We start from the raw sequence: 26,932 nt of genomic DNA on the forward strand, positions 1-26,932 counted from the left end.
CACACCACATTTTTGCAATACAGTTCCCGTATCAGGTTTTTGATGAAAAACTGATTCCTCAAAACCTGACTAAACTGTATCAAAACGTGTGTACAAATTTTAACCCGTATACAGTTAAAAACCGTATACGGTTTTAAAAATGATGTCCAGTTGCATCCGTTTTTTAAGAAAAAAATTTATACGTTTTTAACTTTTCACTCATTATGAATAAAGTTTCACTTGTTTAATTGAAATTCCAAGAAAGAAAACTGTGCAAAGTCAAAAACCGTAAGGTGAAAACCGGATTGAACCGTATGCACATAAAGTTCTGTACGGTTCCCATTGACTCCCATGTAAAAAAAAAAGTATATACGGTTTAATACAGTTTTTCACCCGGACCAAAAACTGTGGTAGGCTACGGTTTTGGGTAAGGGAAAAAAACTGACAAAACCGTACAGGATACAAAACGGACACAACCTGATGCATCTTTTGGCATAAGGTTTTCAATGGAGAGTCAGTGCATACGGTTTTCAATACGGTTCCATACGTTTTTCACATAGAAAACGTATATGGGAACTGTATTGCAAAAACGTGGTGTGAATGCAGCCTAACACATCCAGAAAAATTAAATGGAAATGACTCCAATAAACTTTATTAATACATATACATATTTTGTCATCCAACTTTATTCATTTAGCAATGCTTATTTATAGGTATATGTCTTTGTACTGCAAACACTCTGTGACCAATTATGTAAACATGAAAAAAAAAATAATATACACTTTATATACATATGTACATTTTACATATCCATAAATAGAAAATATTTCTAGGTGTTACTTCTTTTTTTAGGACCACTTTATGAAGTAGATTATTATTAATATACATGTTTAGAAAAGATAGTTGACAGTGCTTTTAAATAATAAAAATCTCTATACGGCACATTCTTTCCTTACCTTAATAAACAAAGTATACTTATTCAACAAACAGTAATTTATATCCAGTTTAATCCCTGAGAGCAAGGAGAATCTCTCCTTTTTCACCCAATCTAATCTTTATGTTAATAATTCTTTTATCTTTCAGAAAATATGTTGTATAGGAATTGGAGCGCTTATTGGAGTGGGTACTCCGCCCTTAGACATCTTATCCCCTATCCAAAGGAAAGGGGATAAGATGTCTAATCACGGGGGTCCCACTTCTGGCAATCCCCGCAATCTCTCCTGCCTCACCCCCTGTCATCTGTTGCCCCCTTGTGATATCACGCTCCACCCCCCCAAGTGTATGGGAGGGGGCATGGGTGCCTATTCTTGCTGCTGTAGGAAAGTGTCAGAACTCTAGGGCAGAATTATATTATATTATATTTATATTATATATAAGTTTTGACAGTCTGTCCTACGCTCACAAAGTGGGTTGTCACCGAGGAGAATTGGCTACCCACACAAACATTTACTAAAATTTATGCTCGCTAGACTAGAAGGCATAAATTGTAGTAAAAATCTATGCCAGCTCTTTACGCCTGGATTCACTAAGAGGCATGCACCTCTTAAAATATCCAGTGCGATCGTACAATGGTGGGGGTTTAGTTAATACTGGCATGTAAAGCAACAGTCTTAATAAATTCCTCTCTATGTCTTCTTTGTCATCCCTTTCTTCTCAGGGATACCTACATAAGACTTTCAGCAATCAGAGTAGGGGCCCTATTACATTGCCTATAAACAATGCCAATCTCGTATAAGGAATGACATGCTTTGACCTTATTAAGTCTGGTTAAATGTATACCATTAGATACTTCCACTATATTTCCACATAATGCTGTTGTATTATTTGTGCCAATAAATGTACAATTTTGTCATTCAATGATCAATTCCAATTGTATAGATTTCTATACAATTGCTATATATATGTACAGATGTTTACTCTCTTGTAATCCATGTAGGCTCTGTACTGTATAATTTATTACATTATTACCTGTTTATGGAGGTATTTAAAGCATACCTTATAACAAAGGCAATTGACAACCCAATCCATATATTTCCAGTATTCACATTGTGAAAATCTAGAGGACAACAAGAGGCCTGAGTATACAGTTCTAGCAAAAGACAGACCAGTACACCAAGTTAAAGAATATAAATGATGCTGGAAAAATCATCCGGGAATATGTATCAATTGCATGAGTATTTTGCATTAAACGCAAACCGACATGACCCTTTGCTTTCTTCCGGGAGGCACTAGATTTTGGACTCAAGGCCAGATGCACCACTTGCTTTTCTACATCTTCAGTTACAATTTGACTTTTGGTGTATCCAGCCAGACTGTTGGAGTCAGGATCCCCATAAATTCCATCTAGCATCATTGTTTTTGTGTGTGACATTCCACATGTACAGGGAAACTGGAAACAAAAGATAAAATCCCATTGAATCTGTTCGACTCTTTTATTGCTATTCAAAAAAGGTAAAAGGTAAAACAGGATAGAAATAATATAGGGAGAGAACAACAAAGGGGTGGGTTGCGGACATAAATTTTTTTTACATATAGCTAGGACATGTAAAAAATAAGTCTCACTCCACCGATCCCAACCCCTACAAATGTTTCTGCACCTTACAGTCCTTGTTTATCACCACCACTTCCTGGTTCCTGTGACATGTCAGTGGATGAGGTGGGTCACTACTGCACACATTGCACCAGGAAGGGACTGTTAGGCATCAAAACAGCATCTGTGGAGGATTAGGGCAGGTGAGTATGACTTATTTCTAATTTTTAATGTGCCCCTAGCCATATATGAAAGACCAATAAGGTGTTTGTTCTTTTACAGAGGGGCAGTACATGCAGCTGTTACGGCTAACACACAAAAAAGAGAGGAGGAGAGCACCTGGTGTAATCCTGTAAAGAAACTGTAGACTCTCACCAGTGAGGCTCCAATGGCAGTTGGACTCACAAAGACAAAACGGGTTCACTTTTTGGGGGGCTACATGCTAAATTCAAATTATTTAAATGAAATGAATAATATGAGACTAGAAAAAAACTTGTATTAAAGATTAGGTAGTTGATTGGGGACTTGTATCAAATATTAGGTAGTTGATTGGGGACTGTACACTGGTGATCAATGTTCTGCAGATTTTGCTTTATGTGCTTGTTATGAAAAGTGTGTTTTTGTGATTTATATTACTAATGAACATTACAGCAAAGAGAATCAGAGAAAAAAAATGAGCTATCCACTGAATAAATAAAAAAATATGTATGAAATATTAGATAAATAGATAGTTCATTGGGGACTGTACACTGGTGATGGATGTCCTGCAGCCTTTCCTTTATGTGCTGTTTATGATTTATATTACTAATGATCATTACAGCAAAGACAATAAAAACAAAACAATGAGCTATCCACTAAATATATACAAAAATATGTGCAACTATGAAGAGTGTGTCCTCAAAAATGGAGTATTCTGGATAATTACATCCTTATTGTGAGTTTATTAACTAGAAAATCCTTCACACAGGTCATTGCACTTCAGTGCTAAGCGTCCATTGCTTAAAGCATAATCTGCTAATGTGCTGGAAATAAATAGATAATTAACAAATAAGAAACCTACAGAATAACAATTGTTACCTTAATTCAGGGTCATGCTAAGATGTATTTTATCTGCCATCTGTACATTCACTTTGTTTACATAAGCCATGTAGATAGACAGATAAGATAAATTGATAAGATTAATAGATGATCATGTACTATTACGTATTTGTCTATGAATTTTCATTGCTATCTTTATGTCACTCAGTTCTGTAGTTTAAAAAGTAAAAAGAATAATGTTTCATAGTCCTGTCCTTTTGTGTTTGAAAAAAGCAACAAAAAATACTCTTCTTGGCCAAGGTATTTAGATACAGGCCTAGCACTGCAAACTAATACTTGGCCCAAGGTGATGAAAATCTACCACAGTTATTCAGTACAATAAAGTGTATTGATTTACCTTTTCCCTTAGCTTTCTTTCCTTCCGCTCTTGCACTGTGGTCAGGTAATTCACAGCTGCATATTCCAGCACCGATAGAAAGACAAATACAAAACTGACCCACAAGTAAATGTCCACAGCTTTGATGTATGACACTCGAGGCATAGAGGCGTTTACTCCCGTAATGATGGTGGACATGGTCAGCACTGTGGTTATACCTAGATAAAACCAAACAATTTAGCATTTGTTATTTTAGGTACTGCGCGAATAATCTCTAAATTAACTCATTGACCTTAGAACATTTTTAAACTTCACCAGGCATATCAAGATTTTCAGTGGGTGAGTGTCAGGTATACAGCAGTATGAATGTGTAGCTCCGCAGCTCCCAGTCACCTCCCTCCCACATCCTTCTAGCCCCTGTCTTGAACATGCTAGGGACCAATCTTTGGCTGAAGCAAGCTAGCCCTGAGCATTGTGCCATCCACAGCCTGGCTAGAGCAAACAATTGCAGAGTACTGCCCAGAGATGGTGGCTTAGAGTGGCAGTATGATGCTGAGACATGCCTCAATGCCAGAATGGGACTAATTGGAAGCACAGAGTGTCATGGGGCCAGCTTAAGCTTCTTGTGAGTGTATGAGATAACCAGAATATCAACAGGTTTAAAGGAAATCTGTCATCAGTGTCACCTCCACTAACCTGTCGGTACAGACAGGTAGTACTTATTTCACTGATGACAACCATACTTACCTGGTCCTGCTCAATGTTGTGGTTCTCCCACAATTTTTCGCCATATCTTCTGTTCCAGGGCCAACTAGGAGCATTGTCGGAGCTTAGTGATGTCACCGCTGCTGTTTTCTAGCAGCAGGACCCAGCAGAGAAGCAGCAGCGGTGACATCACTAAGCTCCGCCCAAGCTCCAAGTCAGCCCAGAATGAAAGAAACGGTGGAAGATTGCGGGAGAACCACAGCACAGAACAGGACCAGGTAAGTATTGTTGTCATCAGTGTCACCTGCACTACATGTCTGTACCGACAGGTTAGTACAGGAGACACTGTTGACAGATTTCCTTTAAGGGCCATATTTTCAACCATCTATCAACTAAGGAAGGAATAATACACACCTTTACCACCTCTACTATATTTACTGGAAATCACAGAAATAGCAAATAATATTATATAATTAAATTATAGTAACCAAACCCACTTTTTTTTAATTAATTCTTAGGAAGCCACCACATGGATGGAAAGGGAGGAAATGTAAGATTTTTTTTATTATATCTGAAGAAATTGGCTGGAGATGTCAGTACCCATATAAAGAGGATTTTTCTTGTTGCAGTTCCTCCCATAATGCTGCCTCCAGGATAGACTTAATCTTTATTAATGCAGTTTTTTTTTAAATATTATTATCATTTTGTCATACAAACTTAGAACTATATCAGACCATTCCCATATGTTATTAAGAGTTAGGCTAAGTTCACACGATGAAATTTTCATGTGAAATACCGCACAGAGATTTTGCAGCAGCAGAGTCACTTTCATTTCAATGGGATTCTGCTGTGCTGTTCGTATAGCAGAATTTCCGCACTGGAAACATATGGCATAGAAATTCAAATTCCGATGACTGCAGAAAGAATAAACATGTCAGCGAACTTCTGTCTGCAAATCTCACACGGAAATGCATTGCTGTCTATGAGATGGCGCATTTCCGAGCAGTGCTAGTGCCGGTATGCTATGTCAGGGAATGTCCTCACATAGATTTTCCATGCATTCATCCCCCCGTGTAAACAAAGCCTCAAAGGGAGTGGGATGGAGTTAGGAGGAATATAAGCATGAAGGTGAATCCTTACCTGCTGTGTATGAATGAGGTTACAAAAGGAGTGATGGATGAGATACTACAGTTTTGGGAGATAAATAAGGGTTCTTCTGGAATTCAAAATATATGGGTCACATTAAGAGCTGTTTTACAGGAAATTTTATTTAAAAAAAAAAATGCACACCACTTGAAAAACATCAAAGGAAAGAAAGATTTTCTGGACATTCTGCACATTTGCACACTCCAGTGGGTGCTAAGACTGCTTGGAAATGCTCCGTCTCATAGACGACAAATTCATTTCCAGGCAGACAAGGATATCCTTTCTGTGGATGCCAGAATCGGCAAATTCTGTCATATGCACAGTGTGGCAGAATCCCATTAAAATCAATGCCCATGCAGAATATTCTGGCGGAATTCCGCACGGACATTCCGCTGTGTGAACACACCCTAAGAGGTGTTGTATTTGTACACCCAGTGAAAAAAAACTTTGACAACTGAAACAAGCTCATGAAACATAACAGATAGAAAATTATTTAAAGTTAATTTGCATATGTTAAGGATTAAACAAGGGATGCAATTTACGGTAATAAGCTTATTTCTCTGCTAGATTTGGAAGAAGCCCTATGCTTATTCTCTGGAATTACCACATTGGGGTCTGATGGATTATCCTTGAGACTTAGGCTATGTTCACAAAGCAAAATTTCTGCACGGAATTCTGCGTGAAAATTCTGCAGCAGATATTCTGCTGAGTGAATAGGACAGCGGAATCCAATTAAAGTGTATTTTCATGCGGAATTTCATGTAGAAATTCTGGCGTGTGAACCTAGCCTTACAGAATCAACATTGGAGCCCTAATGTGTTGCTTTCCAGCTGTTACTAAAATACAACTCCCATTGTACACTGGGATACTTGAGCTGTCAGAGCATGATAAAAGTTGTACAGGGTGGGCCATTTATATGGATACACCTTAATAAAATGGGAATGGTTGGTGATATTAACTTCCTGTTTGTGGCACATTAGTATATGTGAGGGGGGAAACTTTTCAAGATGGGTGGCGACCATGGGGGCCATTTTGAAGTCAGCCATTTTGAATCCAACTTTTGTTTTTTCAATAGGAAGAGGGTCATGTGGCACATCAAACTTATTGGGAATTTCACAAGAAAAACAATGATGTGTTTGGTTTTAACATAACTTTATTCTTTCATGAGTTATTTACAAGTTTCTGACCACTTATAAAATGTGTTCAATGTGCTGCCCATTGTGTTGGATTGTCAATGCAACTCTCTTCTCCCACTCTTCACACACTGATAGCAACACCGCAGGAGAAATGCTAGCACAGGCTTCAAGTATCTGTAGTTCCAGGGGCTGCACATCTTGTATCTTCACAGCATAGACAATTGCCTTCAGATGAGCCCAAAGATAAAAGTCTAAGGGGGTCAGATCGGGAGACCTTGGGGGCCATTCAACTGGCCCATGACGACCAATCCACTTTCCAGGAAACTGTTCATCTAGGAATGCTCGGACCGGACACCCATATCTTGCTGGAAAAACTCAGGGAACGTGCCAGCTTCAGTGCATAAAGAGGGAAACACATCATCATGTAGCAATTTTGCATATCCAGTGGCCTTGAGGTTTCCATTGATGAAGAATGGCCCCACTATCTTTGTACCCCATATACCACACCATACCATCAATTTTTGTGTTCCAACAGTCTTGGAGGGATCTATGCAACGTGGGTTAGTGTCAGACCAATAGCGGTGGTTTGTTTGTTAACTTCACCATTCACATAAAAGTTTGCCTCATCACTGAAAAAAATCTTCTGCGTAAACTGAGGGTCCTGTTCCAATTTTTGTTTTGCCCATTCTGCAGCACCTGAAGCTACAGATACTGGAAGCCTGTGCTAGCATTTCTCCTGCGATGTTGCTATCAGTGTGTGAAGAGTGGGAGAAGAGGGTTGCATTGACAATCCAACACAATGGGCAGCACACTGAACACATTTTATAAGTGGTCAGAAACTTGTAAATAACTCATGAAAGAATAAAGTTACGTTAAAACCAAGCACATCATTGTTTTTCTTGTGAAATTCCCAATACGTTTGATGTGTCACATGACCCTCTTCCCATTGAAAAAAAAAAGTTGGATTCAAAATGGCCGACTTCAAAATGGCCACCATGGTCACCACCCATCTTGAAAAGTTTCCCCCTCACATATACTAATGTGCCACAAGCAGGAAGTTAAGATCACAAACCATTCCCATTTTATTAAGGTGTATCCATATAAATGGCCCACCCTGTGGTTTTGCAACAGTTGAAGACCTACACTTTTGGAAATATTGCACTGTGTACAGTCTGAGGGTGCATTCACACATGCATATTTTTGCTGCAGATCTGCTGCAGATTTTGTTGTCCATTAACTTCAATGGGTAGCGAAATCTGTGACAGCAAATTTGCAGCAGAAAATATGCACGTGTGAACGCACCCTGAAAGTTAAATAGCAAAGTTTGTTCTGCTTCATACCAGTCCATCTCTGCAGTAGAAAGGCAATGCGTAATCCACTGCAGATACTGTAAATCATTCTGCCAACTAAAATTATACTTTGACATAACAACAGAAAGAACTCACGGTACACGGTATGTACGCAGTTAAAAAGCCTTTAATCCCGGTGGAGGCACATACAGGCGTCAAGAGGGGGAGAAGAGACGGGACAACGTCAGTTTTGCAGCTCATGCCGCTTCCACAGGTCCCTACGTCACTTTTCCTTCCTTCACACATTTAACACATCTTAAGCTTTGCACTGGTCAGCTAGGGCGTTAACCCTACAATTGCCGAGTGGAGACGATATCTGATAGCAACAGCAAATTCCCATTGTGCGTTTACATATATTCATGTTATTCAGTTGGAATTACTTAACAATAGTGAAATAAAAAATGTATATATATACACAGAACTACAAGTCTAAAGAGCTAGCAGTCTAATAAATCTAGAATGCTGTATGTTTTTCAAATACTAAACACATTAATATCTCTCCGGTCATTTAGACCTAGTTGTCCTAGAGCTCTTGTTTTTAATATAATAGACGTTTCTTTTTTCATCAGCATCGTGTTCACATCTCCACCTCCAGGGGTACCATCAATTCGTATGAGGCCCATGAAGGTCATGGTTGAGATTTCCCCTCCATGGGTCTCCCGATTGTGCTTGATTAATCTCGGGGCCCCTTTTCCCGTGGTTATGGACCTCACGTGTTCCGAGAATCTGACATTCAATGGTCTGATTGTCTTACCGGCATAGAACATACCGCACAAACATCTAATTGCATATACGACTGACTTCGTGCGGCATATAATATGCTGGTCTATCCTGAAAGATTCACCTCCCAGTTGTACCCCTTTATTCGGACACATATATCTACACCAGTTGCAAGACCCACAACGAAAATTCCCTACCAGGATACCTTGTGTTAACCAATTTGTTTGGGCCAAGTTCACACGACCCCTCACTAACTTATCTCTCAGGTTAACAGTCCTGCAGAACGTAATCAGCGGTTTCTTTTTCACCACATCCCAGAGGATCTCATCCTGTGCCAGCAAAAAGAATTGTGACTCTTCACAATTTCAGTACTCGCTCCTTTGGCTATATTCGAATGAAAAAATAAAACCTTTATCCTGAGAAGGCGTGCTGCCTCACTTTTTCTTATTTTTTCCCAAGAGTTTTTTTTCGACACAAAGCTCTCGCCTTCTTATAAGCTTGCTGCAGCATGGCTTCTGGATAGTTTTTCTGCCCTAGCCTTTCCATAAGTTCCTCTGCATGAGAATCATAAATCGCAATGTTAGAATTAATACATCTCAGTCGGACCATTTGTCCAAATGGTAAGACATTTTTAACGTACATGGGGGGATAACTATTGTGATTTAGCAATGAATTTACCGCTGTCTGTTTACGGAACGCCTTAGTGAGCAGCTGTCCAGTAGATACATCCAACTCCAGATGCTGGTAAACTGCATATTATAATCATTAGTGTTAAGGTAGGTGACAAAACTCTCGATCAACTCTTGTGTCCCATCCCACACTATGATCACATCATCAATATACGTGTAATACAATTTAGTATTGCGGACAAAAGGGTTTTTGCTGGTGTAGATTTTATACTACTCGAAATCGGACAAATATAAATTAGCAAAAGTCGAGCCTACCGGAGTCCCCATCGCCGTCCCCAATGATTGCTTGTACCACCTTCGATCAAATTGGAAGGAATTACATTTTAACACCAGGCAGAGGAGTTCACAAATAAATTCTATCATGCCAGCACCCATCTCTGGGACATACTTCAATTGTCTGCGGATCGCCTGTACACCCGCATCCTGAGGGATGCGGGTGTACAGGCTCTCCACATCTATGCTGGCCAGATGGAAAGTAACCTCCCAGGAAAAATCCTCCAATTGTCGAAGGAGGTCCCCTGTGTCTTGTAAGTAAGAAGGGACATTCTCCAATAGAGACCGTAGATACCAATCGAGGTATTTGGACACAAATTCCGTCATTGAACCCCATCCGGCCACAATCGGTCTGCCAGGCGGACTGTCAAGTGACTTGTGGATTTTTGGCAACCAATACCAATAGGGGCGTATAATAACACGATGTTACCCCCCCCCCCTTGTCGGCCGGTTTTAAAATAATGTCATCACCTGATTGCAGCCATTTCAGAGCCTTCAACTCATTTCTGGATAAATTTGGTTTGTCATTAGGATATACGAGAGACAGCACTTCTCTTATGACTGCTTCCATAATGGACTACCAGCCGGCAAGGGGGATTGAATTAAGAAGGGCTTCCATCTGGAAAAATATCGTTGGATAACTCTGCGTCCTGCTCAGAGGATCCTGTAAATGCACACAATGTAGTTAGTACAATCCGATCTTGTTCGCTAAAATTAGGACTTAAGCTGAAACCTAGAGGGCCTATATGTGGACGGATCTCCCCTTCTCCTGTGGGGCCTCCTGCAGTACTGCAAGCAGAAGACTGGAAGAAGCAAAACAGGTTAATTTTTCTAAAGGCTCTCCTCAGATCTATCTCGAACTTGACAAGAACAAATTCTGTGGTAAGACAAAAATGTAACCCTCTATCTAACATTGCTATACATTCATCATTTAGAGATACTGATGTTAGATTGACTATATTCGATATAGAAACAGGAGGACTGGTACTCACATTTGTAGTGGTCATGAGAGCAGAATCACCTACTGGCGCCAGGTTGCCTGTTTCCTTTTTACACCAGATTTTTTGGGGTGTTGAGCGTCCCCACCTTGTCCTCCTAAAGGGACACTCTCACCTTCAGACAAATGACTGGATGAGGCTGTTGATGGCAATCCAGTCATGTGACTGAAGATGAGGATGTCCCTTTAGGAGGCGGACGAGGCGGTGCCGCTCAACACCCCAAAAAATCAGGTGTAAAAAGGAAACAGGGCACATGGCGCCAGTAGGTGATTCTGCCCTAATCACCACCACAAACGTGAGTACCAGTCCTCCTGTTTCTATATCGAATATAGTCAATCTAACATCAGTATCTCTAAATGATGAATGTATAGCAATGTTAGATAGAGGGTTACATTTTTGTCTTACCACTGAGTTCATTCCAGTCAAGTTTGAGATAGATCTGAGGAGAGCCATTAGAAAAATTTACCTGTTTAGCTTTTTCCAGTCTTCTGATTGCAGTACTGGAGGAGGCCCCACAGAAGAAGGGGAGATCCATCCACATGTAGGCCCTCTAGGTTTCAGCTTAAGTCCTAATTTTAGCGAACAAGATTGAATCGTACTAACTACCTTGTGTGCATTTGCAGGATCCTCCGAGAAGGACGCAGAGTTTTCCAACAATATTTTTACAGGTGGTAGCCCTTCTTAATTCAATCCCCCCTTTCCGGCCGGTAGTCCATTAGATCAATTTATGGAAGCAGTCACGAGAGAAGTGATGTCTCTTGTATATTCTAAAAACAAACAAAATGTATCTAGCAATGAGTTGAAGGCTCTGAAATGGCTGCAATCTTGAGATGACATTATTTTAAAACCGGCCGACAAGGGCGGTAACATTGTGTTGTTATCCAGTGAATATTATTTTGAGGAGGCAATGAGACAATTGCAGGACACAAATACCTATACCCCTCTAACTAAGAATCCAACCAGTTAATACCTGGGAAAGATCCGGTCAGCTCTGAGACGGGGAGTTGAGCAGGGCTTAATAACGGGGAAGTTTGCTGAGAAACTTATAGTAGAATATCCAAAACGCCCCTATTGGTATTGGTTGCCAAAAATCCACAACTCACTTGACCGTCCGCGCGGCACAACCAAATTGTGGCCGGACGGGGTTCAGTGACGGAATTGGTGTCCAAATACCTTGACTGGCCTCTATTAGAGAATGTCCCTTATAGTCTATGGGAAAATGCCATTATAGTATATGGGATTTTTCCAATAGCTGTTTTAACCCATTATCACCCGTTATTAATAACGGCCGTTATTTTGTGACACGCGATAGTAACGGGAGAAATGCGTGCACTATTTCTTCCGTTACTATCGCCTGTCACAAAATAACGTCCGTTATTAATAACGGGCAATAACGGGTTAAAACAGCTATTGGAAAAATCCCATAGACAATAATGGGATTTTCTAACGGCCGTTACGGACGTTTAACTAGCGATTTTCAAGATTTTTGTGATGGACGTTCATTACAGATGCATTTTTATAGTATGAAAGGGGCCGTACAAGACACAGGGGACCTCCTTCGACAATTGGAGGATTTTTCCTGGGAAGAGACTTTCCATCTGGCCAACATAGATGTGGAGAGAATGTACACTCGCATCCCTCAGGATGTACAGGCGTTCCGCAGACAATTGGAGTATGTCCCAGAGATGGGTGCTGGTATGATAGAATTTATTTGTGAACTCCTCTTCCAGGTGTTAAAATGTAATTCCTTCCAATTTGATCGAAGGTGATACAAGCAATCATCGGGAACAGCGATGGGGACTCCGGTCGCCCCGACTTTTTCAAATTTATATTTGGCCGATTTCAAGGAGAATAAAATCTACACCAGAAAAAACCCTTTTGTCCGCATTATTAAAGGGTATTGCAGGTATATTGATGATGTGATCATAGTGTGGGATGGGACACAAGAGTTGTTGAGTTGTTCGAGAGTTTTGTCACCTACCTTAATACTAATGATTATAATATGCGGTTTACCAATGTCTTTTAGGGATAAAAGGTTAAATTTCCTGGATGTTGAGTTGGATGTATCTACTGGACAGCTGCACACTAAGGGGTTCCGTAAACAGACAGCGGTAAATTCATTGCTAAATCACAATAGTTATCACCCCATGTAGGTAAAAAATTTGTTACCATTCGGACAAATGATCCGACTGAGATGTTTTAATTCAAACATTGCGATTTTTGATTCTCAGGCAGAGGAACGTATGGAAAGGCTTCAGCAGAAAAACTATCTGGAAGCCGTGCTGCAGCAAGGTTATAAGAAGGTGAGAGCTTTGGATTGAAAAAAACTTTTTTCATTTGAATATAGTCCAATGGAGCGAGTACTGAAAAATGTGATTTACAAAAATTGTTTTTTGCTGGCACAGGATGAGATCCTCCGGTATGTGGTTGAAAAAGAAAGGTAGAAAAAGAAACCACTCATCACATTCTGCAGGACCGTTAACCTGAGAGATAAGTTAGTGAGGGCTTGTGTGAGCTCGGACCAAACAAATTGGTTAACACAAGGTATACCGGTAGGGAATTTTCATTGTGGGGCTTGCAACTGGTGTAGATATATGTGTCCACATCAAGTGGTACAACTGGGAGGTGAATCGTTTAGGATAGACCAGCATATTACATGCCTCACGAAGTCAGTCGTATATGCGATTAGATGTGAGTGCGGCATGTTCTATGTCGGTAAGACAATCAGACCATTGAATGTCAGATTCTCGGAACACACGAGGTCCATAACCACGGGAAAAGGGGACCCGAGATTAATCAAGCACAATCGGGAGACCCATGGAGGGGACATCTCAACCATGACCTTCATGGGCCTCGTACGAATTGATGGTACCCCGGGAGGTGGAGATGTGAACACGATGCTGCTGAAAAAAGAAATGTTTATTATATTAAAAACAAGAGCTCTAGGACAACTAGGTCTAAATGATTGGAGAGATATTAATGTGTTTAGTATTTGAAAAACATACAGCATTCTAGATTTATTAGACTGCTAGCTCTTTAGACTTGTAGTTCTGTGTATATATATATATACATTTTTTATTTCACTATTGTTGAGTAATTCCAACTGGATAACGTGAATATATGTAAACGCACAATGTGAATTTGCTGTTGCTATCAGATGTCATCACCGCTCGACGATTGTAGGGTTAACGCCCTAGCTGACCAAGTGCAAAGCTTAAGATGTGTTAAATGTGTGAAGGAAGGAGAAGTGACGTAGGAACCTGTGGAAGCGGCGTGAGCAACGAAACGGACCGTCTCTTCTCCCCCTCCCGACGCCTTTATGTGCCTCCACCGGGATTAAAGGCTTTTTAACTGCCTCCATAGAGCGTGCCGTGAGTTCTTTCTATTGTTATGTCATGGGACTTTGAGTCTTCATCATTATCACAGAGTACCGGACTGGTTGATGCAATTGCATTTTGGCTTTGTACACCCGCTAGTCAGAGTCTACACGAGGGATTGTGATTCCTGGGAATAAGAGCAGTGCCTTTCCTTCTCTAAAGTTAGACTTTCCCTATGTATGTGTGCACTGTGCAAAAAGGTATAAAGTGTAGGCACCACTGACACTGCCTCAGATGGGTACTTGTTCATTTTTGAGCCAGAGGAAGCATTTGATTTGCCAGACTTCTTTTTCTCAGTCTGCAGATGTTCCCCTTTGACTTGAGGGCCCAGGTCTGGTGCAGACAGAAGCCTGGGAAATCAAATGTCAGGCTTCCCTAGCATAGGTAGCAGCATATGCCTGTGCATACAGGTTTACACTAGGGAAGTCTGGCACTTGATTTTCTAGGATTCTGTCTGCATCCAGCATGGGGAGTGCTGATACTGCACCGTGCAAATGGTACTAGGTATATTCCTAGTCCGCAAGTCTGCTAAAAGATGGCTTTGATGTGTTCCTGCCCTGGCTTCCTGCCAAAGAGGAGGGGAGCAGGCGGAGAATGCGCCAAGACCGTAAACACTACAGTCATTCTGACCCTTCTGCTGGGGATGTCGTTGCCAATAACCTGCCTACTGGGAAGGACATACCTTGCTAATGGAAAGGACATACCTGGCTAGTAATACCTGCCTACTGGGGGGACATACATGGCTGATAGGGGGACTGCCTGCCTACTGGGGGGACATACAAGGCTAATGAAAAAAAAGTCAATGGATGTAACTGTATTCACATATAAGGTCTGCAGAGTCTGTGTAGAGCAAGTAAATGTCACTGCATGATCACTGTATAAAAGGGGATATTGGTCTGTATACATAGTTTGTTTTATTCAGTAACAGTATGGCAGTATTATTCAATCACTGGGGCCAAATAGTCACACCCACTGAAAAGCAAAGAAGAGAAGAGGTGTGGCACTGAAATGGGAGTGACAATTCAAAAAATACTAACAAAACAGTGGAAATCAATTACTCCTGTTCAATTTTTGTAGGGAAAAAACATTTTTTTTTCCTATGGCGGGACCTACACTGTCAATGCTGGTGATGTGCCCCTAGGGTTTCCCTAGGATCAATGCTACCACAGCCTAGCCCCTGTTCGTGTTGATTTACCAAGGTTAACCAACACTTTAACAGTAAGATGGTGATTTAATTAATGATGTATCTGATGAGTGTTTGTCACGATGCCGGCTGGCAGGTAGTGGATCCCCTGTGCCAGAGAGGGATGGCGAGGACCGCGCTAGTGGACCGGTTCTAAGCCACTACAGGTTTTCACCAGAGCCCGCCGCAAAGCGGGATGGTCTTGCTGCGGCGGTAGTGACCAGGTCGTATCCACTAGCAACGGCTTACCTCTCTGGCTGCTGAAGATGCTGAAGATAGGCGCGGTACAATGGAGTAGGCAGAAGCAAGGTCGGACGTAGCAGAAGGTCGGGGGCAGGCGGCAAGGATCGTAGTCAGGGGCAACGGCAGGAGGTCAGGAACACGGACTAGGAACAGACTAGGGAACGCTTTCACTAGGCACTAAGGCAACAAGATCCGGCAAGGGAGTGCAAGGGAGGAGACTAGATATAGCCAGGGAACAGGTGGGAACAAATTAAGCTAATTGGGCCAGGCACCAATCATTGGTGCACTGGCCCTTTAAGTCTCAGGGAGCTGGCGCGCGCGCGCCCTAGAGAGCGGAGCCGCGCGCGCCAGCACATGACAGCAGGAGACGGGAACGGGTAAGTGACCTGGGATGCGATTCGCGAGCGGGCGCGTCCCGCTGTGCGAATCGCATCCCCAACGGCCATGACAGGGCAGCGCTCCCGGTCAGCGGGACCGACCGGGGCGCTGCGGAGAGAGAGACGCCGTACGCGCTCCGGGGAGGAGCGGGGACCCGGAGCGCTAGGCGTAACAGTACCCCCCCCTTAGGTCTCCCCCTCTTCTTGGGGCCAAAGAACCTGAGGAAAAAAAATTCAATTTTTCCGTGATGAGGTCCGATGCAAATTAGGAGGGGTTCTGTGTGGAAACGAACGAGACAGTCCAATCTTTTATTGTAAAAACAATAGATGTAGAGGGGTCTGGCGAGACTGGTCACAGGAACGTAGAACCTGTTGATGAGAGAGGCCAAAAAAATTTTTCCTGCAGATCCGGAATCCAAGAAGGCCACTGTAGAGAAGGAGAAGGCAGAGGCAGACATCCGCACAGGCACAGTAAGACGTGGAGAAGCAGAGTAGACATCAAGGACTGTCTCACCTTTGTGCGGAGTCAGCGTACGTCTTTCCTGGCGGGGAGGACGGATAGGACAATCTCTTAGGAAGTGTTCGGTACTAGCACAGTACAGGCAGAGGTTCTCCATACGGCATCGTGTCCTCTCTTGAGGTGTCAAGCGAGACCGGTCAACTTGCATAGCCTCCGCGGCGGGAAGCACAGGAACAGATTGCAGAGGACCAGAGGAGAGAGGAGCCGGGGAGAAAAAACGCTTCGTGCGAACAAAGTCCATATCCAGGCGAAGCTCCAGACGCCATCCGGAAGAACGCATGTCAATGCGAGTGGCAAGATGAATGAGTTCATGTAGGTCAGCAGGAGTCTCTCGTGCGGCCAGAACATCTTTAATGTTGCTGGATAGGCCTTTTTTAAAGGTCGCGCAGAGAACCTCACTATTCCAGGACAACTCGTAAGCAAGAGCACGGAACTGAATGGCGTACTCGCCAACGGAAGAAACACCCTGGGCCAGGTTCAGCAGGGCAATCTCGGCTGAAGAAGCTCGGGCAGGTTCCTCAAAGACACTTCGAATTTCCGAGAAGAAGGAGTGTACAGAGGCAGTGACGGGGTCATTGCGGTCCCAGAGCGGTGCGGCCCATGACAGGGCTTTTCCAGACAGAAGGCTGACTACGAAAGCCACCATAGACCTCTCAGTAGGAAACTGGTCCGACATCATCTCCAAGTGCTGGGAACATTGCGAAAGAAAGCCACGGCAATACTTCGAGTCCCCATCAAATTTGTCCGGCAAGGACAGGCAGAGGCTAGGAGTGGCCACTCGCTGCGGAGGAGGTGCAGGAGCTGGCGGAGGAGAAGATTGCTGGAGAAGTTGCGACTGAAGTTGGTGCGAAATGGTGGACATTTCCGACAGCTGACGGGTTAGAAGGGCGATCAGTCGGGCTTGCTGGGCGGCCACCGTGGTGAGGTCAGCGACCACTGACAGAGGAACTTCAGCGGGATCCATGGCCGGATCTACTGTCACGATGCCGGCTGGCAGGTAGTGGATCCCCTGTGCCAGAGAGGGATGGCGAGGACCGCGCTAGTGGACCGGTTCTAAGCCACTACAGGTTTTCACCAGAGCCCGCCGCAAAGCGGGATGGTCTTGCTGCGGCGGTAGTGACCAGGTCGTATCCACTAGCAACGGCTTACCTCTCTGGCTGCTGAAGATGCTGAAGATAGGCGCGGTACAATGGAGTAGGCAGAAGCAAGGTCGGACGTAGCAGAAGGTCGGGGGCAGGCGGCAAGGATCGTAGTCAGGGGCAACGGCAGGAGGTCAGGAACACGGACTAGGAACAGACTAGGGAACGCTTTCACTAGGCACTAAGGCAACAAGATCCGGCAAGGGAGTGCAAGGGAGGAGACTAGATATAGCCAGGGAACAGGTGGGAACAAATTAAGCTAATTGGGCCAGGCACCAATCATTGGTGCACTGGCCCTTTAAGTCTCAGGGAGCTGGCGCGCGCGCGCCCTAGAGAGCGGAGCCGCGCGCGCCAGCACATGACAGCAGGAGACGGGAACGGGTAAGTGACCTGGGATGCGATTCGCGAGCGGGCGCGTCCCGCTGTGCGAATCGCATCCCCAACGGCCATGACAGGGCAGCGCTCCCGGTCAGCGGGACCGACCGGGGCGCTGCGGAGAGAGAGACGCCGTACGCGCTCCGGGGAGGAGCGGGGACCCGGAGCGCTAGGCGTAACAGTGTTCCTGAGATTGGTAGGTCAAAGCTACTATTGTTTTTCCTGTAATGTCACCCAGAGACAGTTTTCAGCCATTCTGTGTCAATATTGTCTTACCTAAAGAGACTCTGGCAGGGACTGCTCTACGATCTATCCAGAAAGAGACCCAGGAAAGCATGACCATTAGAGTCGCAGGAAAATAAGTTTGCAGGAGGAAGAAAAAGATGTGTCGTCTTAATGTGAAGTTGATGTACAGACGATTGTACCATCCTGTGACAAAAATTTTTTAAATTTTAAACAGAAAATGTGCAGTTGTCAGTCATTACAATTAGTCATAACAATACTGTTAGCCTTTCTTTACATAACTTTACAGAAAGATGACAGATTACAGAGTAGATTGTAATCAATTTAAAAAGCAAAAGAACATAAGATCCTTTGTAGCTTTTCTATTTATTAATACCTACAAGAAATAGTGTGACCTCCAAAAATATGGCACATATTGACACCAAACCTATAAAAAAAAATTTATACTCTTGATTTCATATTTACAGAATTAAATTTATAAAATTATCTCAACTCATTAAGATGAAGGTGCAAAGAAAATGTGCTGCTTTGGCAGAGCCAACATAAACATAGGCAGCTAGCATGTTATCTTTTAAAGGGGTTCTCCGGTGCTTACACATCTTTTCCCCTATCCAAAGGATAGGGGATAAGATGCCTGATCGCGGGAGTCCCGCCGCTGGGGACCCCCGGGATCATGCACGCGGCATCCCATTTGTAATCAGTCCCCAGAGCGTGTTCGCTCCGGGACTGATTACAGGCGACCACCGAGCCGGCGGCGTGGCACATCACGCCTCCGCCCCCGTGTGATGTCATGCTCCGCCCCTCAACGCAAGCCTACAGGAGGGGGCGTGACAGCTATCATGCCCCCTCCCGTAGGCTTGCATTGAGGGGCAGAGCGTGACATCACACGGAGAATGCGCGGGACTCCCGCGATCAGGCATCTTATCTCCTATCCTTTGGATAGGGGATAAGATGTGTAAGCACCGGAGAACCCCTTTAAAGGCAATCTGTCAGATGGTTTCATACAGGAGCAGACTCCACACAAGAAAGTGAACTCAGCACTGCTAGAGGCTTATAAATGGCTGGCCTGAGACTGTATGAAGGGCCCGAAGAAGCCAAAACTGTCCCAAGGTGCTGACACGTTTGCAGTAGAAGATATGTAGCAGATAAATCAAGAAGAAAATGATGCAGAGCACTCACCATGTTATCATGCAGGAGAGCAGGTAGATGGATGACGCAGGGGTAAGTGAACAGGCGATGCTCTGTGCTTTGTCAGGCCTCACTAACCTATGTCATACATCTACATGCTCCCCTGCATGTTTAACCCTGCGTTCCATGGAACAATAAAGCAGCACTGAAACAAGCTAACATGGTGAGTGCTCCGCATCATTTTCTTCTTGATTTATCTGGTTTCATAAAGGCATACCTATAGATCTGTGAACTTCTGCTTGTAAAATGGTGGGTCCTTGAGACTATCAGACCGGCCAAATTGGAATTTTTTGCTTATTTGCAGCTCAGCTCACAAGCAGAAATTCAGCAGTGACCTTGCCCAGAATTCCATGCAGCCAGGGACAATATTTCATAAGTCACATGGTGTACAAAGTACTGCTATTTGACCACCCACTGCAGCATAGCCATGCCCCCTAGAGACTATGTGACTGATGACAAATTGTCTCTGGCTGTATGGAATACTGGGAAAGGTCAGAGACAACAGTAAAATATAAAGACTTGTATTTGCACTTTCGGGTGTGGGTTCCTGCATGAAAACGGGGCAGTGAAACAAAATTCTGGAATAGCCCTTTAACCTCACCAAGACATCTGATAAATACCCTTTAAATCTGGCTTTTATGCAGGGAAATTTATGTTTTTTTAATAAAATAAAATAAAAATACTTAGTAATGGAAGGCAAACATCGGGGATATTTATCCGTGGCAAAGCCACGGCGTGTGAATGAGGTGTATGGGGCAGATGTTGTAGCCAAGGAGCAGGTGTTGTTAACCCCTTCGTGTTCGTGACGCCAGGGCGTGATTTTGACCGAGGACCACCCAAACGGTAGCACCGTTAATCCTAGTGTAGGCAGGGCAAATAATAGTCCAAGGCCAGGTTAGGGTTAATGGTAGCCTTACTGAGGTAGACAGATAGTACAGTCTTTACAGCTAGGCCAGGATCCCAGAGAGATGACCAGTAACACAGGGGACCTTGCAGCTTGCTGGGACTTGCAGTGACTTTGACAGACTTTAGGACAGCCACGTTGATTATAATAGACTTGTCTTGACTGAAGATAGTGACAGCAGACAGAGATGACTTGACTTACTGACTTGTGGTTGTAATTTAGGCTTGAGGCCTCCAGATGTGCTGGACACTAGCTCTGAGACATCTGGACTGGACTTGACCTCAGGATCTAAGAGAGAGATTGTAGTACCTCCCTATCTTATAAGGGAGGCTGTGCAAGGAGCCCATAGGCTAGCTGTGGGTCATCTGGTCACCTGGTGCTCTCTGGGTAACAAAACATGTGACTTTAACATGTGACAACCATTATCATGTGACTAATAACCATGTGACCATATCAAAGGTCCTTTACATTCAATGTACAAATACTTACATTATGGGAGAAAACTGCAGGTGAGCCCTGAGGACATACAGGGACTCAAGCTGATAGGACTGTGGAATGATATCCTGTACTGGGACATCACATATCAAAACCTGTCCAGAGGATATAACAACCCATAGCAACCAATCAGATTGCTTCTTTCATTTTTCAGAGGCCTTTTAAAAAAAATGAAAGAAGCTATTTGATTGGCTAAGGGCAACTTAGCAACTTTTCCTCTGGACAGGTTTTGATAAATCTCCCCCCATTCTCTTTAAGGTTACGTTTTCCCTTATCAGGTGGATCAATGTAAAAATAAATCAACTGGTCACACAGCTCAGCACCAATATTTCATTTACCTGTGCTACTGTAGAATGCAAGTCTAGATGTAGTATGGAATTTCTGAATCAAGAACTGAGATAGTGAAATCTTCTCATCTGTTTTTAAGGACTCATTCCCTTTTTTCCAGTAAAGCATCAGATCTTCATCAGTATAAGCATCTATTAATAAAGAAGGAATACGACTGTAAATGGTTCAGAACACCTAGTTTCTTCTAGACACACCGGGGGTTATTTATCAATGTCTTGGCTACATCATTTTTGTTATTTGTCTATATGTGGTTTTTTTGGCGGTGCTGCTCCAAATTTATCATATTGTCGCAGTGACCATGATAAATTTTGCGCAGATCTGCACCCAAATAATTTTCTACCGCTGCTTTCAGATCATGTCTACCCTGCTTCTGAGGAGCTTGTTTGTCTGTGTGTTTTGCTTTATTTGTTTAAGTTTTAATTTTAAGGCAAATGAATGTCTAAAGGAAGATCTGCAGAGTCTCCCTCACATTTGAATAGTGGTTTATCTTGTCACAGGCCAGGAAAAAAAAACACGTTATTGTTCGAGAGACGGAAGTTTTAGTTTAATTTTTTTTTTAACTTTCCCCCCTTTTTTTTATTTGGTTATCATCACTTTGTCGAATATTTTTTTAAGCTTGGGCACATGAAATTGTGAGATGTTGGCCATTGCTAACAATCTTACTTCTTCTTACATCTTTAACATTCCTTTTTTGCACCTTGAAAAAATATATCTGATTGTTTGCTATGGACAAGTGCTTTACTTCTCCTTGCACGTTTTTTTAAATTTAACTTTTTATGTCTTTAAAGGAAAACTGTCACATGTTTGCACCCGCACTAACCACAGGTACTGATGGATAGTACAGGAGACGCTGATTCCTATGATCCCTACCTTGCCCGGATCCGCCTGGCCGTTCGCCCGCTATCTTAGTTTTATTATATCTGGAAATGTGGCTGTAGCTGGCACGGGCGGGGTTTCTGTAGCTTAATTAGCACTGACGTCAGCCCTGCCCGTCCGCAGTGCCGCCCTCTTATGAATATTCATCCCCCCTCCCTCCAGCTCTCCCTCTCTTCGCCGCTCTGGATGATTACATGGGGGGATGATTATTTCCCACCCTAGGTTTATAGTCGATTCAATAACTTTTCCTGGGTTTTTTGGGTAAAATTAATAGCCTCGGCTTATATTCCGGTCGGCTTATACTCGAGTATATACGGTAAATGTAAAAAAAAATATTTAAGTCCAGAATTGCTGATTTTTGGTCACTTCATATACCAGAAAAAATTTTTTAATACAGTGATCAAAAAGTTTCATCATAACAAACACAGTACCGAAAAAAAAAAAAATACAGATCACAGCACAAAAAGTGAGCTCTCAAACAGCTCAGTAGAGTTAGAAGAGGACAATTTTAAGCACACAAATTTTCTTACAAAAAGTTATAATTTTTTAAAGTTGCAAAATAAAACAAAACCTATATAAATTAGGTATCATTGTAATCGTATGATCCTACAGAATAAAAGGAACATCATTTTTTTAAGTTGATTGCAACGTCCAAATTGGAGAAAATTAAGTGCTGGTAGCTCACTAGAGCAAATCGGGACACTCACAGCAAAATCGTGGGGTCCTCATCAGATGAGAATGGGCAGAGGGTCCCTACCTGCCTCTTTCCCATCCAATCAGCACTCTAATAGTACAGCCAGCTTCAGCAGCCTGCACTGATGGAGTGCAGAGAACACTGATCAATGGTGTGCTATGGCACAGAGTTGTTTAGTGTATGCAATTGAAAGATTGCATGTAATTGTCCCCTATGGGGACAAAAAATTGTGATAAAAATGTAAACAAAAAAAAATGACAAGAAATGTGAATGAGCCCTTCCATAATAAAAGTTAAAACCACCCCTTTCCCATTTTTTAACCCCTTAAGGACCAAGCCTATTTTCACCTTAAGGACCACAGCATTTTTTGCAAATCTGACCACTGTCACTTTAAGCATTAATAGTTCTGGGATGCTTTTACTTTTCATTCTGATTCCGAGATTGTTTTTCATGGAATATTATACTTTATGTTAGTGGTAACTTTTTGGTGATACTTGCATAATTTCTTGGTGAAAAATTCCCAAATTTTATGAAAAATTTGAAAATTCAGCTTTTTTTTTTTTTTTTACTTTGAAGCTCTTTGCTTGTAAGGAAAATGGACATCCCAAATAAATTATATATTGATTCACATATACAATATGTCTACTTTATGTTGGCATCATAACGTTGACATGTTTTAACTTTTTGAAGACATCAGAGTGCTTCAAAGTATAGCAGCAATTTTCCAATTTTTCATGAAAATGTAAAAATCAGAATTTTTCAGGGACCAGTTTAGTTTGAAGTGGATTTGAGGGGCTTTCACATTAGAAATATCCCATCATGGACCACATTATGAAAACTGCACCCCTCAAAGTGTTCAAAATGACATTCAGAAAGTTTGTTAACCCGAGAAGTTTCACAGGAATAGCAGCAAAGTGAAGGAGAAAATTCTAAATCTTCATTTTTTTAAAGGAACCACTTTTTGGAATTTTAACAAGGGGTAAAGGGAGAGAAATTCCCCCAAAACGTGTAACCCAATTTCTCTTGAGTAGGGAAATACCTCATATGTGGATGTAAAGTGTTCTGCGGGAGCAGTCGAGGGCTCAGAAGGGAAGGAGCCACAATGGGATTTTGGAGAGAATTTTTGAGAGAATTTTTCTGAAATGCATTTAGGAAGCCCCCATGGTGCCAGAGCAGCAGCAAAAAAAAAACAAAAAGGAAACACATGGCATACTATTTGGGAAACTATACCCCTCAAGGAACGTGACAAGGGGAACAGTGCGACTTAACACACCACAGTTGTTTGATGACTTTTTGTTAAAGTCAATTGTGTTAATGACATTTTTTTCCCACTAAAATGCATTTTCCCCCCAAATTTTACATTTTTACAAGGGGTAGTAGGAGAAAATGCCACCCAAAAATTGTAACCCCCATGGAAATACCCCATGTGTGGACGTAAAATGCTCTGCAGGTGCACTACAATGCTCAGTAGAGAAGGAGTCACATTTGGCTTTTGGAAAGCAAATTTTGCTGATATGGTTTTGGGGGGCATGTCCCATTTAGGAAGCCCCTATGGTGCCAGAACAGCAAAAAAAAAAAAAAAACACATGGCATACTGTTACGCCGAGCGCTCCGGGTCCCCGCTCCTCCCCGGAGCGCTCGCTTCACTCTCCCCGCTGCAGCGCTCCGGTCAGATCCACTGACCCGGGGCGCTGCGATTCCGCTGCCAGCCGGGATGCGATTCGCGATGCGGGTAGCGCCCGCTCGCGATGCGCACCCCGGCTCCCGTACCTGACTCGCTCTCCCTCGGTCCTGTCCCGGCGCGCGCGGCCCCGCTCCCTAGGGCGCGCGCGCGCCGGGTCTTTGCGATTTAAAGGGCCACTGCGCCGCTGATTGGCGCAGTGATTCCAATTAGTGTCTTCACCTGTGCACTTCCCTATATCACCTCACTTCCCCTGCACTTCCTTGCCGGATCTTGTTGCCATTGTGCCAGTGAAAGCGTTCCTTGTGTGTTCCTAGCCTGTGTTCCAGACCTCCTGCCGTTGCCCCTGACTACGATCCTTGCTGCCTGCCCCGACCTTCTGCTACGTCCGACCTTGCTTCTGTCTACTCCCTTGTACCGCGCCTATCTTCAGCAGCCAGAGAGGTTGAGCCGTTGCTAGTGGATACGACCTGGTCACTACCGCCGCAGCAAGACCATCCCGCTTTGCGGCGGGCTCTGGTGAAAACCAGTAGTGGCTTAGAACCGATCCACTAGCACGGTCCACGCCAATCCCTCTCTGGCACAGAGGATCCACTACCTGCCAGCCGGCATCGTGACAGTAGATCCGGCCATGGATCCCGCTGAAGTTCCTCTGCCAGTTGTCGCTGACCTTACCACGGTGGTCGCCCAGCAGTCACAACAGATAGCGCAACAAGGCCAACAGCTGTCTCAACTGACCGTTATGCTACAGCAGTTACTACCACAGCTTCAGCAGTCATCTCCTCCACCGGCTCCTGCACCTCCTCCGCAGCGAGTGGCCGCTCCTGGTCTACGCCTATCCTTGCCGGATAAATTTGATGGGGACTCTAAGTTTTGCCGTGGCTTTCTTTCCCAATGTTCCCTGCATCTGGAGATGATGTCGGACCTGTTTCCCACTGAAAGGTCTAAGGTGGCTTTCGTAGTCAGCCTTCTGTCTGGAAAAGCCCTGTCTTGGGCCACACCGCTCTGGGACCGCAATGACCCCGTCACTGCCTCTGTACACTCCTTCTTCTCGGAAATCCGAAGTGTCTTTGAGGAACCTGCCCGAGCCTCTTCTGCTGAGACTGCCCTGTTGAACCTGGTCCAGGGTAATTCTTCCGTTGGCGAGTATGCCGTACAGTTCCGTACTCTTGCTTCAGAATTATCCTGGAATAATGAGGCCCTCTGCGCGACCTTTAAAAAAGGCCTATCCAGCAACATTAAAGATGTTCTGGCCGCACGAGAAATTCCTGCTAATCTACATGAACTTATTCACCTAGCCACTCGCATTGACATGCGTTTTTCCGAAAGGCGTCAGGAACTCCGCCAAGATATGGACTCTGTTCGCACGAGGCGTTTCTTCTCCTCGGCTCCTCTCTCCTCTGGTCCCCTGCAATCTGTTCCTGTGCCTCCCGCCGTGGAGGCTATGCAGGTCGACCGGTCTCGCCTGACACCTCAAGAGAGGACACGACGCCGTATGGAGAACCTCTGCCTGTACTGTGCTAGTACCGAACACTTCCTGAGGGATTGTCCTATCCGTCCTCCCCGCCTGGAAAGACGTACGCTGACTCCGCACAAAGGTGAGACAGTCCTTGATGTCTACTCTGCTTCTCCACGTCTTACTGTGCCTGTGCGGATGTCTGCCTCTGCCTTCTCCTTCTCTACTGTGGCCTTCTTGGACTCTGGATCTGCAGGAAATTTTATTTTGGCCTCTCTCGTCAACAAGTTCAACATCCCAGTGTCCAGTCTCGCCAGACCCCTTTACATCAATTGTGTAAACAATGAAAGATTGGACTGTACCATACGTTTCCGCACGGAGCCCCTTCTTATGAGCATCGGATCTCATCACGAGAGGATTGAACTTTTGGTCCTCCCCAATTGCACCTCGGAAATTCTCCTTGGACTTCCCTGGCTTCAACTTCATTCCCCAACCCTGGATTGGTCCACTGGGGAGATCAAGAGTTGGGGGTCCTCTTGTTCCAAGAACTGTCTAAAACCGGTTCCCAGTAACCCTTGCCGTAACTCTGTGGTTCCTCCAGTAACCGGTCTCCCTAAGGCCTATATGGACTTCGCGGATGTTTTCTGCAAAAAACAAGCTGAGACTCTACCTCCTCACAGGCCTTATGATTGTCCTATCGACCTCCTCCCGGGCACTACTCCACCCCGGGGCAGAATTTATCCTCTCTCTGCCCCAGAGACTCTTGCCATGTCTGAATACGTCCAGGAGAATCTAAAAAAGGGCTTTATCCGTAAATCCTCCTCTCCTGCCGGAGCCGGATTTTTCTTTGTGTCCAAAAAAGATGGCTCCCTACGTCCTTGCATTGACTACCGC

The 26,932-nt window shown here is 43.7% G+C and overlaps 1 protein-coding gene across 2 annotated transcripts in view; it reads right to left on the reverse strand.

The window, feature by feature from the left end:
- Window positions 1-281: 281 nt before the first annotated feature.
- The window catches only part of LOC130362109 (gamma-aminobutyric acid receptor subunit rho-2), a 131,236-nt gene continuing 104,585 nt past the window's right edge, over window positions 282-26,932 (reverse strand). For both annotated transcript variants that reach the window (XM_056566092.1, XM_056566094.1), the window contains 4 exons: window positions 21,322-21,462; window positions 18,430-18,582; window positions 3,945-4,141; window positions 282-2,368 (listed from right to left, as the gene is read on the reverse strand). In XM_056566092.1, the coding sequence (XP_056422067.1) occupies window positions 2,069-2,368; window positions 3,945-4,141; window positions 18,430-18,582; window positions 21,322-21,462 (791 nt within the window). In that variant the 3' untranslated portion in view covers window positions 282-2,068. The remainder of the gene's footprint in view (window positions 2,369-3,944; window positions 4,142-18,429; window positions 18,583-21,321; window positions 21,463-26,932) is intronic.

The sequence above is a fragment of the Hyla sarda genome, chromosome 3 (genome assembly GCF_029499605.1).
Source record: "Hyla sarda isolate aHylSar1 chromosome 3, aHylSar1.hap1, whole genome shotgun sequence".
NCBI classification, from domain to species: domain Eukaryota; kingdom Metazoa; phylum Chordata; class Amphibia; order Anura; family Hylidae; genus Hyla; species Hyla sarda.